We start from the raw sequence: 12,821 nt of genomic DNA, 5'->3' as shown, positions 1-12,821 counted from the left end.
CCTGTTCTCCAGCCTCCTGTCTTCCCTGCCTGCGCCTCCCTGCTGCCAGATCAGCTCTGACCGCTCTGCCTGCAGCCTCGAACCAGCCCCCCTGCCTGCAGCGTGGGCCCTGGCCTCCAGCCTTCTCCAGGCCTCTTGGCCCTCCCTGCTTGCAGCCTGGCCCCCGACCCAGCCTCCCTGCCCGTGCAGAAGCCTCCCAGCTTCCCTGCCTCTTCCTTGGCCTCCCTGCTTGCCCCCACTGCCTCCTTTGCCCTTCTCTTGGCGCAACCTCATCCCCCTTCCAGCCTGAGCCAAGCATTCCAGGGCAGCGAGCGGAGCAGTGGCTGTGTGTACCTGGCTGCAGGTGCAAGATGGACCAAGCTGTCTGGTGTGAGCCCACCTGAGGGATGGCCAGCCTGGTTTTGCTGCCAGCTGCACTGTTACTCTTCCATCTCTCCTCCTGTGAGGCCAGTCTGCTGAGATGCCCGTTAGACAGATGCAAGATAAACTTTCTGAACCGCAGTGGCTCCTGGCACTGGCTTTGTTCTGCAGCGTGAATGGAGGCGTCTTGTGGCACTGCTACCCTGTTGCCGTCTGTGGGTTTCTCACATGAGTAGTTCTCTAGGAGAACTGCCATCCAACCTCACTGCAACCACAACCCGTGGGCTTTGGCTAAATGTTTGTTGTATCCAGTTGTGCGTGTTGATAATTGTGGGTAATTTGCTGTCTCGGAATAATGAAGAAATGCTTGCTGCAGTCTGAAGCACTCGGCGCGTTACGGTGATTAGTCTTTTCATTTGAAAGTACACCTCACAGTGACCAATATCTGAAGATAAAGGGTAGGTGAAGGATGTTTCTCATGTTTAAGTACAACATGTATTAAGAAGAGCAGGGGATATAACTGCTGTGTCCAGACATTCCTGTGGTTTTTGACAGAGCTAATTTTCAAAGACAAGAAATGATTCTGCTTTTGGGGTGGCTATAAGTAAGGAGTGTAGCAAGCAGGTTTTGCTGGACTCTGACTGTATTAAGTCACCAACCGTTCCCTGTCTGCCTCAGCCAAGTGTGCCTGGGGCTGTCATGAGGCACATCATACCTCTGCTCAGGTCTAGCTGCAGGCAGGTCCCCATGCAGAGCATTACTCCTCTCCATGTGCTCAGCTGTTGCAAACAGGAGCATGTCTGCCCAAAAGGCTATGCCCATGTTCAGGTGTGCTCCCAGGCATCCACTGCCTCTCTGGTCCTCATCTCCTCCCCATGGGCCCCTGGAGGGAAGCAGCAGCCTGCTGTGAGGCAGCTTCCTGCTTGATGCTGTCTGTCTCCTAAGCTGAGTGTTTTTCTTGCCGTTCGAGGCGTAGCTGGAGCACGTCAGCCTCACCTCCTGCGGTGGGCAGGAGTGGGCACAGCATGGGCGGTGGCAGCTGCCATCTCTGCTGGCTGACAGCGTGGTCCCTTCGGTCCCCTGTTCCCCATGCATGTACCTCCCCATCCATCCCGCTGCCCCTGCATGCCCCCCAGCTCTGGTCCCTCATGGTGTCCAGCTGCTGCTCCCAGGCCCTCTGTGCTGCGGGTGCAGGTTGATCTGCTCCCCACCAAGGTGGGGTGAGTGCTGTAGGCTAATAGCAGGCTTTCTTTTCATTAGCTGGTGTAAACACAGCTCTTTGGCAGCAGCCTGCTTTTCTGAGCCCAGGAAGACCATTTTTCCTTATATATATAATTTAGTGAAGTGTCAAGCCACAGAAGTTTTAACGGTAATAAGCAGCAGAGGAAATTTATTTATTTGCTGCAAAGGTGGGTTTCATTCCAGGGATGCGACTTTCGACTTTTTTTTTTACGCTTCCCTCACAAGAAATGTTGGCTGCTCATGTGACCTCCCTTCCAGTGCTCAAACAACCTTCCCCATGAAGCTCACCACTGCAGTTCCTGCTTGGCTCAGTGGCTTTCCAGCCCCTCTCCCACGCAGGACCTATGGGCCAAGTCAACTGGGAAAGGAGAAGCAAGGAAAGTGTAGTGAGGTGGGAGTATCCATGTGCTTGGTGAGGCGTAATGAGGGAAAAAGTCACAAGTTCCCCATCTTTCACTTTTCCCAGCTGCTGTGCATCTCTTGCATCTGCTTCCCAGACCAGCATCGGTGATGGATTTGACTGCTGAGGAAAAGCAGGGAGGGGCTTTTTTGGGATTATGTGTAGTACTTACCTTCTGTCAGCCTATGAAGCTGCCAGTGGTGACTGGGGATAAAAAGTGGATCCATGTCAATATGGAAGGACCAGGGCTCCTTCCTGAAGTGCAGGAAGGCAGAGAGCGGAGCTTGGGGCTTATCAAAGATGAGCAGGGGATGGAATGCAGTTGTGGGAGGGACAGGGACCAGTCTGGAGAGAAAGGGTTGCAAGAAGTCATTAGGAAAGAGGTTGAAATGGAGCAGAAAGGGGATAGGAGGAGAAATAGGTTTGCTAGGAAATACTTGGGAATTGTGCCTCTGAATTAACCAGAACCTTCCTCTCCCCCTCCGAGGTGGCTTTGGAGGCAATATTAGAATCTTCCTAATTATTTTTCTTGGACGAGTTTTGCGATCCTGATGATATTAATTATTCTTAAAGGTCAACAGCACTCACTTGAATCCCCTTCTGTTCTATCATGTAATCAGTTAATTAATTGGAAACCATTTAGCAGTGTCTGCTGAGAGCTTAGCCTGCCTTATGCCCTGTTGTTTTGCTATTGCTAGGAGATATATATGTGTGTGTATGTATTCATATTTGTACCCCTTCCTTTCTTCAGAGGCTCTGCAGAGCCAGTGGTACCATCCTAGCCCATCACAGCTTCTGGCACCCTGCCCTGAGGCAGGTGAGTTGGGGCTCAGGCACAGCTGTTACTTTTCTCTTTACTACCCCCCTGCAAGAGCAGTGTTTGAGATTATTCAGGGCTCATTGATTTCTGGGCATCCAAGTAGGTGGGGATTTTTTTTTTTCCAATATAAATTTGATGCAAGAGCCCTCTAACAGCTGAGAGCACAGCCCTGGTTCATGAGGGAACAGGAGGACCAGACCCTGTCCCAGCAGCTCTGTGCTCGTTGTGTTGAAGTTGAGGCTCTTGGGTGGACCTTGCCCAGCTCTCCCAGTGCCTCCACGTGCATTTGGGGGTGGTATCCCAGCTGGGGTGGTACCTCCTGAGTGCCTGCCCATGCTGCTTCAGTGTATTCAAGGGGAGGTAGTGAGAAACATGCAGGAGCCTGGAAGGACATATGTTTGGGGTCTGGTGTCACCACAAACTTGGAGATGCTGGGAAGTGTCCCTTGGGCACGGCTTTCCCCATGCTGTCTCCTCGAGCTTTGCCTCACCGTGGCACAGAGCTCTCTTCTCTCACAAAGAGCGATCTGGTTTGCTCTGGGTCCACTGGAAACCTGTGAGTAGGAGGCATTTCCCAGTGCTTCTCTGTTCCTCGATTGAAGAAACATGCAATTTGAAGCAAACAGGCAGGATAAACCCAACCCCTCGCTGGAGCTGTCGGCTGGCAACCCTTGTTCTCAATCGGCACACACCTCCAGTGTTATTTCTGTGTGCTGAAGCAGGAGAAAAGCCCAGCATACAATTATATTCTAGGCCTAGTGGATCTAAGATTACTACAGTTTTTGAGAGAAGAGATGGGATGGGGGCAAAGCAGCCCTAAGGACGTCTCAGCTGCAAGGAGGGTAGCTGTGGGGAAGGGCTTTTGCCCATAACACGTTGATTTTTCTTTTCCTTGAGCAGAAGACTGGCATGTTCTGTGGATGCTGCTGGACTCTGCCCTGCAGGGAAGCTGGCAGGCAAAGGGAAAGCAACTGCAGGGCTGACCCAGCTTTTAACCTTTCCTCAAGTCCTCTGAGAGGCCAGATGTCTTTGGAGAAGAGCAGTGGAAACTGCACACAACAAGGGAGAGACAAGTGTAGTCCAGAGGGCCAGATCCCTGCATCTGGTCTGCCTCAAAGCATAGGGGACAACATTACCCACATCTGGTGACAGCTTCCCATCTGTACCGAGTGCTGAACCAAAACTGTGAGCAACAGCAAGCTCTGAGGGGTGATTTGTCTCCAAACAAAGCTTCATGCAGCTGGGAGATGCCTCAGAAAAGATGACTTGGAGGGTGTGGAAACGTCATGGGGCTGGAGATGGCCTTTAAAATGGCCTTTAAAGTGTTTCAGGATGGGCTGGGATGAAGGCAGCAGCAGGAGACAGCTTGTTGCGTTGGCAAAGGCGGTGGGAGGAGAGGCGTGGGGCAGATGTGCCGCTGGCGCCGATGGTGGGAGCCCTGTGACTGAGGCGTGGTGCCTTATGCCTTCCCACTTGCTCTGCAACTTCTGTTTTATAATGCTATTGTTTGAAGAACAATGCAGGAGACCAACCCCTTCTGCCTCCTTCAGCCCTCTTTCTGTGACAGCTGGGATTTTACAAATCAAGGTTGTGCAACTGGGAAATATGGAGGGGTTGGCGGTTCCTCCTCTGGCATCGCACCTCCAGGGCTAGCGGGTGTGTATGTGGAGTGGCCAGGTCTCCTCTTGTGTGTCACCAGTGATGGTCTCTTGCTCTCTTCCAATGCAGGATGCTTTGAGTTTGAGAAATTATTGCAAATTCTGGCTCCAGCCCTAGAACAAGAAGTAATTTGGGGGGAATGAGATGATAATGTGATGGATGGGGCATGCTGTGAGACAGATGCCTTACAAGGCACAGGACAGTACTTGTGGACATGATATGAAAAAGTTAGTTACTCTGTCCAAACCCACAAAGGAAGATTGAACCTTGGAAGCTTTTTTATTCTGCTGTGTTTGGGGTCAGTAAAGACTTGGGCATTGCTGAGGGGTTGCTTGAGGAGCAGAACTGGACTGTAGGTAATGCTGGACCATGGCTGGAGGACCTCTGTAAGTTGTCTTACTCCTCCATAGCCCTGATGCTTATGTCCTGGTGCTGAGCCTCACAAAAGGGAGAACTGCTGGCAGCTATGAAATCTCAGGCTGACCAATTTAACACAATGTCCTGTTCTGTGAACTCTGCTTTTGGGGTGTGCGAGGCTTGCAGGCGCTTGGCATCACCCGGTGCTTTTGCAGGCTCTATCTGGAATGTATCCTGCTTTGTGCTGAGCTATCGGAGATTTCAACTGAGTAATATTTGCAGAGCCTGATTTGCGGGGAGGCCTGTACTGCCACAGCTTCTGGGACTTGCTGGGGTAATTTTAGCACATTCATTAAGGGAGGACAGTACATTTTTTCCCTTAATGAGCAAAGCTGCTTACTAAACAGGAAAAGCAGGGAGGGGGAAGGGGAGGGCAGGGCGGGTGACGGGGAGTGTAACATTGCTTTTAGAGGTCACTGGAGTTATCTGGCAGAGATGAGCAAGCCCCAGAGTGACTTTCCAGCGTTTCTCTGGTTCAAACCCAAAGCTTTAGCAGCTTACTTGCTGCAGAAATGAAGCCTGGACAGGGCTGTCTCTACACCTACAGCAGCATGTGAAGCTGCTGACATTTTCCTCTCCTCTGGCCACCAGCACCTGGCCAAGGCTGCAGCGAGCTGTGGAATGGTGGGAAGAACCTGTTGTGTCCAGAGCACAGGGGATATCAAGGGAGTCCCATGTGATGCCACCGGTGTATGCAGTGCTGGGGATCGCAGCTGAGGATGTGCATCTCGCCTCTCATTTCTGCCAGGCAGTTGCTCGTGTTCCCTCAGCCCCAGCTGCTCTGCGCAGTTAATCTCACCCCCCCATCAGGATTTTTGGAGTGGTACCGTGTTATTAAAATGTGTGAAAAACTTCTCTCATGCAGAAGTAAATGTGTCAGGTTGGAAATAAGGGCGAGTGGAGGATGGAGATGCGTGGAGGAGGGACAGGCGAGGAGGGTCCCTCCCCAGCAGCTGCGTTTCTGCCATTGCATTGGGCTGAACTGCATAATATAACTTACAGTTTAATTACAGGGGCTTCTGCTTGTTGGTGTCATTAATGAGGCATCCGGCTTAATTTAGCTGAATAAAAATGGCTTTAATAGTGGAAACACTTTTGGCTGCTGGGTAATTGAGGGAAGAGAAAACATGCCATCGCCTCTTGCACTAAAGTCCAGTTGCTCTGGGCTGCGTGGATCCAAACCCCTCTTGTCCCATGTCCACCCACCTCTTCTCAAGCACAGGAGGAGGATGGATGGAGGGAGAAACGAGCAAGAACTGGGGCTTTACTGTCACTCAGTGATAATGTCCTACCTTTGAGGTGTGCGTGGGGTTGCTGGTGGAGAAGGCTGGTGGGGATATGGTGTGATGAGCCACCTGCAAAGCAGGAGGCTTAGGAGCATGGCCGCTGTGGCAGGCGGAGAGCGGAGGGGTGTTGAGCCTGAGTCACGAGTGGGTTGCGTGCCTGCTGCCCTGGACCTAGTCCAGGCGAGCTTCATCCAACCCCTTCTCCCTATGCAACTCCTTTGAAATCTGCTCTGGAGGCAAAAAGGAGCCTGGCAGCTATTTCTAAAGACTCTCTCCATGGAAAATAGCGTCTCGTGAATGATGGAGATACATCCCATAGCAAAGCAGCAGTTTAGATGTGCCCCAGGAGCACTGATAGCAGGTCTGTCCTGAGAGAAACAGGATCCTGTTTGCCGCTGAGAAACATGCAGGGAAGGAGTTTTGCTTCCCTTGCCCTGTGTTTCCTTGCTGCGTGATGTGCCGTGTTTTATTACAGGTGGAGCTGATGCACACACAGGCTGTTACAAAGGTTGTCTGGCACACTCTGCTACAGGGCTGCTTCCACTTTCCTAGAACTCTGCCAAAATTTAATTGCTCAGGCTGAAGTTTTCTGTGTTGGGTGTCTGGTCCTGGCTGAATTTTTTTTTGATCATTTCTTTCCAGTTTCGAATAAAAACCTGCTCAGATGTTTGGGGCAGTGGATGGGAGGGGGGGAAATGGACCATTTTGCTCAAGCTAGAAAACAGTGATATTTCTGTTGCAGAGCACTTGCACCTTCCTTTTGTGGGGGGAAGAAACTTTTAAAGGGCAGATTTTGCTTGGAAGGCTTGATTTTTTTGCTCTGGAACGTTTCCTTCCATAGGCAGAATGGCTCTTGATCCACTTGGAGGGGAGAAGTTTTGCAAAGGATGTTTGGGAGCATATAGGAGATGAGGAGTGGCAGCTCTTGTTGGGCAGTGGGGTTGGATAAGAGGATGTAAAGGCAGGGAAGATCATAGGAGGTTTGGGCATGGATAAGGAAATTGGGTCTGAGAAGTATTTGGAAGTGGCTGGAGAATGACGGGTGGTGTAATTCAGCCCGCTGGGGAGAAGCGGCTGGATGCGGGGGGGAAGGCAAATGGATCGGGAAGGAGAGACCTGGCACTGCCTGGGCATGGGTGCAGGTGGGTGGGGGTTCAGGTCGCTGCAAACAGTGGGGATCTGGAGATGGCAACAGACTTTCATCCTTGGAAACAGCAGTGGAAAGGCTGAATGGGCAGCTGGAGCTGAGAGAGGACTAGTCCTGGCTGGGAGGGCCTTGATTTTCCCATTTATGCTCTACAAAATACTGGGAAACTCAGTGCACACAGCTGAGGTTTGAGCATGTGGGGGAACCTTGTGAGTGCCAAACAGGAGTTACAAAGCACCAGAGCTCAGAACTTCACCCACAGAGCCGTAATTTAATCTCCTCGTGTGCATACCGTCTCTAATTACACAATCACTGCTACTTTCTCCAGGAAACCTGCCCCATCCGGCGTGCAGGATGGATCTTTTCTGGGGAGAAATCAGTGCTATGCAGCAAGGTTTTTCCATAGGAGCTCCGTATCTTTTGCGGCAGAAGCTGGCGGTTGTACCCTTTGCACATGGAAACCCAATCCAGGCATCTGTGACCTTTGGAGCTTTTGGCATTGTGACCGAAATGGTGTGTTCCTAATGTGCATTTATGCATGCAGCCCCTTTCTGTCTCTGGGCTGAGATCAGGGACCTTTGAGAGGGTCCATTGCAAGGACCTTTCTGACATTAAAGCGTCCAAGGTGTCCGTTTCCAATGACAAATGTGCTCCTCCCTGTGTGTGTCCTGGTTGATCTGAAATGGAGCTGTTGATGCATGTCCCCCCACCAGCCCTGCAGAAGCTGATGGTCAGGTCGGACTGGACACCGGCTTTGCCCTTTGAGAGCGGAGTCTCCTGCCAGATGTGTGCTAGTGAAGACCCATCTCCTCTTTGCCTGATACTTGCGGTGGTTTGTGGTCTGGGGGAGGGAGGAGGTGGTAGGAGCTGGTTTCCAGGGACTGCAGGAGCCGAGTAAGCGGAGCACATCTGCCTGGCGAAGCTCCTTGCATTAGTGAGGATGTTTCCTTTCCCCATCTCTCTGTGTCCTAAATTGTAATAACACGATCATGCTATTTTTGATTCCCTTATTTGCGTGGAAAGCCTGTTGTTTTTTCTCTTCTCTTTCAGAATCCAATTTTCTCCTGACATTTCTGCCTAATGTAGCAAAACATGACCTTTGAGAAAGGACATTCCAGCAAGATTCACTCCCTCCTCTGCATCTCTGCCTCTCTCCCACATCTTGCTGTCTCTCATGCATCTCCCTTTACGCTTCCTCCTTCTCCCTGGGTTGGGGGAGGGAGTTTACTGTCTCGCTTTTCAGTAGCAGCGAGTTGCTCCTTCCCCTCCTACTTTTCATCTGTCTTTGCAAAGTTTCCAGGTGCTCAGTGCTTCGGGGTGGATAAAAGAGGGAGTTTTGCAGGTTTCTTTTTCCCCCTGCTTAGCTTCACCTGCTATTTTTGCTGCCTTTCTAAACTTTATTGGAGACTGGAAGCAGTTTGTCTGCAGCCATAGGGATGGTGGGATCTTAGTCATGTGAAATGAGGTACCTGTGGCTTGCCGCGGTTTCCGCAGCAGGATAGTCTGATGTGAAGCAGAGCCAGAATTTAATGATGCAGTGCTGTGCCATTGGGGTGGTTGGGGTTATTCTTCTGCCAGGCTCACGGAGAGCCTTTGGGATGATGGTTCGCTGTGTGAGCTGCAGCAGCTTCCCCGCTCCTATTTGCAGGGGTTTGGGCTTCACAGCATTGCTTGGTGTGACAGGTAGGACAGGACCAGAGTTGCTTTTCCCTTGTTGGTCCATGGGCTGTGCCCTCTCTGCATTTGCCCAACATACGTCTGCCCTTGCCGCAGCTTAGTGCAAGGCGACAAATGCGTCTCTCATCCCAAATCCTTGTGCATCAGACCTGCACCGGCAGGAGCCTTTCCAAGATGTGCTCACTTGGTTTTAACATCTTTCTGCAAACCAAATGGGGATCGTGGGCTGGGCCCGGCACGGCCAGGCTGCCTGTTGTCCCTTCTGTGCCACCTTGTTCCCTATCTCCTCTCTGGCCAGCTGAGGGTTTAATGAACCTCTGGCACTTCACCACCCTTTCCAGTGAGCAGGGCTAAGGCAGGAGGGTGCCCTGCCTGCCCCTAGCCTGCCTGGGTGGCTCTCAATGGAGGGGGAGCTGGTGAGGACAGGACTGGATTCAGCAAAGGATGTGAGGCAGCACCTCCTGTGTTTCCTGGAGGCCAGCATAGATATGGGAGGATCTGGGTTTCTGCCAGAGCTTGTGACCACCCACCCCTCTGCTCACCCCATGGGCTGGTCCCTCAGTCGGTGGCTCTCAGGCTGGCTGGGCATCTCTGGGAAGGCTGCCCACTACAGATAGCGTGTCGTTACCATCTTCTCATGCCATTAGAAGCCTGGTGCTTTTCTCTTTCTGCTTAGTCTGCCACAGCTTCCTCTTGTTTTTAGTACTTTGGTTGCTTTTACACTCTTTTATCCTCTCTGGCTTTCAGCTGAAGAGGCAATGTCTGCTGGGTTGCAAAGCTCTCCCAGGTAGATGAGATTTATGTTTTTGAAAGTTTGGGCAGATGGAGAGAGGGATGGGGAGCTGTTGGCCGCTGTAGTGGTGATACCCCTGGGTGCAAACAACAGCAGCCATACCGGGGCACTTTGAGTGCACAGCTACTGCGGATCATATGATAACACCTTAGGTAATTATCGTGCTGTCATTTTAACCTGGCTGCTACTATTTTTAACACGATGCTTGTACTTAGCTTTTTTTTTATTTGTTCAAGGTATGAAATTAGACTTGTTCTTTCTCTTATGGTTGGTCGAGCTCCAGATTCATGGGCAAGAATCAGATGCATCTTGCTCTGTTTGGGTGTTTTTACTTAACATGGCAGCAGGATAAACTATTTTTCCCCTTGGAAAAAAAAAAGTAAAGTGAGAAACTTCCATTTGGGTTTGTCCTCATTATAATCTCTCACTATGAAATCTAAACTTGGGTCCTAAACTACTTGACAGCCTCCCTGTAGAGGAGGACGATGAGCTCCATGGAGGTGGTAGGGCCACGTGCAGGAGGAATTATTTACGGTTATGACTACCTTTTTTTTCTTGTTAATTTTCAGAGACCTCTCTGGGAACCGGCTCACCACTCTGTCATGGCAACTCTTCCAGACCCTGCGACTCTTTGAACTGTAAGTCCCACCCTGGAGGTATCTCATGGGAGAAGAGGGGAGGCTGAGTGGAGGAACGATTTCCAAATAGAGCTATTCTGAAGCATGTGAATAATTACTTAAAACTCCAGTGGGCTGCACCATTCTTGGGAGGGTTTTCTGGGTACAGGAGCACCAGAGCAGAACTCCTTCTCTTTTAACTTCACAGCACCTGGCTAATTAACATCAGGATGATGAACAAGTCATGCTTGGGGTAGTAAATGGTTGACTAACTCTGGGAACACATTAGAAATACTTACTAGGCCAGATTTTGAGTGCATCTTCTTAAATACTTGATCCTTATCCATTGCAGGGTAGGGCTGACTGTTTTTCCTTAACTCATGGGTATGCTTTACAAGACACCCCTGCATTTTAGGCGAATGACTCCCTTGCTCTCTAGCAATCAAAGCACCTCCCAGCTCCGATGTGGGAGATGAGATAGTGCCTCTCCTGGGGCACCAGTGGCCTTCAGCCTGCTGAATTATTGATAGAGCATTCAGTGCTGTGCTTGAAGAATAAGTGGACACGAAATCAATGGAGCGTTGCCCTGATGACCTGTTTTGTTGAATTTTAGAAATAGTTGTTTGGTGGGAATAAAAAAATATATATATGTAGGATTTGTCCCAAAGGATCCTGGGAAGCTCCATTCATCCTCACAGATGATCAATAGAGCTGTAAGCTAGAAGTGACTTATGAAAGAATAAAGACAGTCTTTCAAGTGGGAGTAAGTGTGTTATCACCAGTGTTACTGCAGTGTATTTTATTTCTGTCAAATTGTTAAATGAAAAATACTAATAGTGATATTAGAAAACAGAGAAACGCCCTTCGGATGGGGAATCTGGCTTGCAGACTTAAAATGCTGAATTTGGAATTTGTCTCCTCGCTGATTACAGCTCTAAATATTTTTCAAGCCTGGCTCAGGTTTCAAGTTTAATAGCATGAGTCATTTGTATTCTTAGGCCTTTACTTATTGTCATTGCACCGTCTGGCAAAACTCAGATTGATGGTTGTTACCCAAGAGGGACCCAAGAGTGGAGGAGCAAATGGGGCTGCAGTCCTGAGCTAGAGGCACCGGCAGGGCCTGGGGTAATGGTGAGCCTGCAGATTCATGGGGATACTTCCAATGGGGCTCGTTTTTATGTGGCTTTGTTTCATTTAGTCGTATTTTGCTTCTTCAGGCATGGCCCAGGTCTGCTAGCCCAAGTCAGGCTCAAAAGACCAATACCAGCCACAGAGGGAATTGAGGTGCTGCTGTTTGGGCAGCAAAGTGTACTTATCCCCACCTGATGAAGAGTATGCCCATGTTGTCCTGTTGCAGTGGTCCTGACAGGGAAACTGGTGTGCCCAAGCTTTGGTCGGTGTCAGCAAAGTCACTTGGGGCCAGCGCTCAGCAGCCTGGCAAACAGGAAGGATCTGGATTACTTGGCTCCGGTTGGAGCTGTGCTCAGAGTGGTTTTCTCAGAGATAACAAGCCTTGATTGATGAAAAAAGTAATGCAGATAGAAATGTGGGAGATCATGGGGCTTGGTTGGTGGGGAGAGGTGATGGGGTGGGAATGCAACACTGGTGTGATGAGTGGTGCCCACAGTGTCCCGTGGGGAGGCTTGGTACCATGTGGGGCTGGAGCCTTGGCCAGACCAGGCCCGCAGGATCTGGCTTGCTGTTGCCTGGGCTGGAGTAAGAGCCTGGTTAAGTCTACTTTTTCTGAAGAACTGCTTTGTCATTGGTGCTTCCTGACAAAATTTCCCTTGTCACTAAGGACCCTCCATCTATGTGAGCACAGGCCGGATGGTCAGTACCAGAATAAAATGATGATGCTGTTCCTCAAAGTGTGACAGGAGAGGGATATTTTAGCTGATATCCACTGTGATGTTGGTATTAATGGGAGAGGGGGATGTGTCCTCCCTGGGACCATGAAACTGTCCTGCTGAGTTTGGATTTCTTTGAGAGAAGACAGCATGGAGGTATAGCCTGAGCTATTGGCTTCGAATAATCATTCACATAAAGATGCTGGGAATTAACATAAAGACGTATGTTATCTGCTGTGGGGTGGTCATGGTCCTGAGTGCTAGAAGGATGGGATCTGCTGATGAGGAAAAGCAAATCCCCAAGATGGGGAGAAATTAGTAATGGATGCACAGAAGTGGGAAATAGTGTATTTTTTTTAGAAATGCAGAGGATGGGTGAGTAGAAGACAGATTTTTGGCATGTTGAGCTCTGAGGAGGCTTCCAGAATCTGGGAGGGAGACAGAATACATGGCCCACATAAAGTGAGTGTGAAGCACTGGTGAAAGCTAGAAAGGGAGCTGCAGACTGACATCAGCCAAGGACTTGAAGTTGAGCCAAAACTCTCTGGAAAGGAAGA

General features: G+C 50.2%; 1 protein-coding gene across 5 annotated transcripts in view; it reads left to right on the top strand.

The window, feature by feature from the left end:
• The window catches only part of NTRK3 (neurotrophic receptor tyrosine kinase 3), a 224,353-nt gene that overhangs the window by 46,867 nt on the left and 164,665 nt on the right, over positions 1-12,821 (top strand). For all 5 annotated transcript variants that reach the window (XM_009635072.2, XM_009635071.2, XM_009635069.2 and 2 more), the window contains exon 4: positions 10,370-10,438. In XM_009635072.2, coding sequence (XP_009633367.1) covers positions 10,370-10,438 — 69 coding nt within the window. The remainder of the gene's footprint in view (positions 1-10,369; positions 10,439-12,821) is intronic.

Source organism: Egretta garzetta, unplaced genomic scaffold, assembly GCF_000687185.1.
Source record: "Egretta garzetta isolate BGI_Z169 unplaced genomic scaffold, ASM68718v1 scaffold322, whole genome shotgun sequence".
Taxonomy (NCBI): domain Eukaryota; kingdom Metazoa; phylum Chordata; class Aves; order Pelecaniformes; family Ardeidae; genus Egretta; species Egretta garzetta.
Note: the sequence above shows the minus strand (reverse complement) of the source record. Positions and strands in the feature narration are given on the sequence as shown.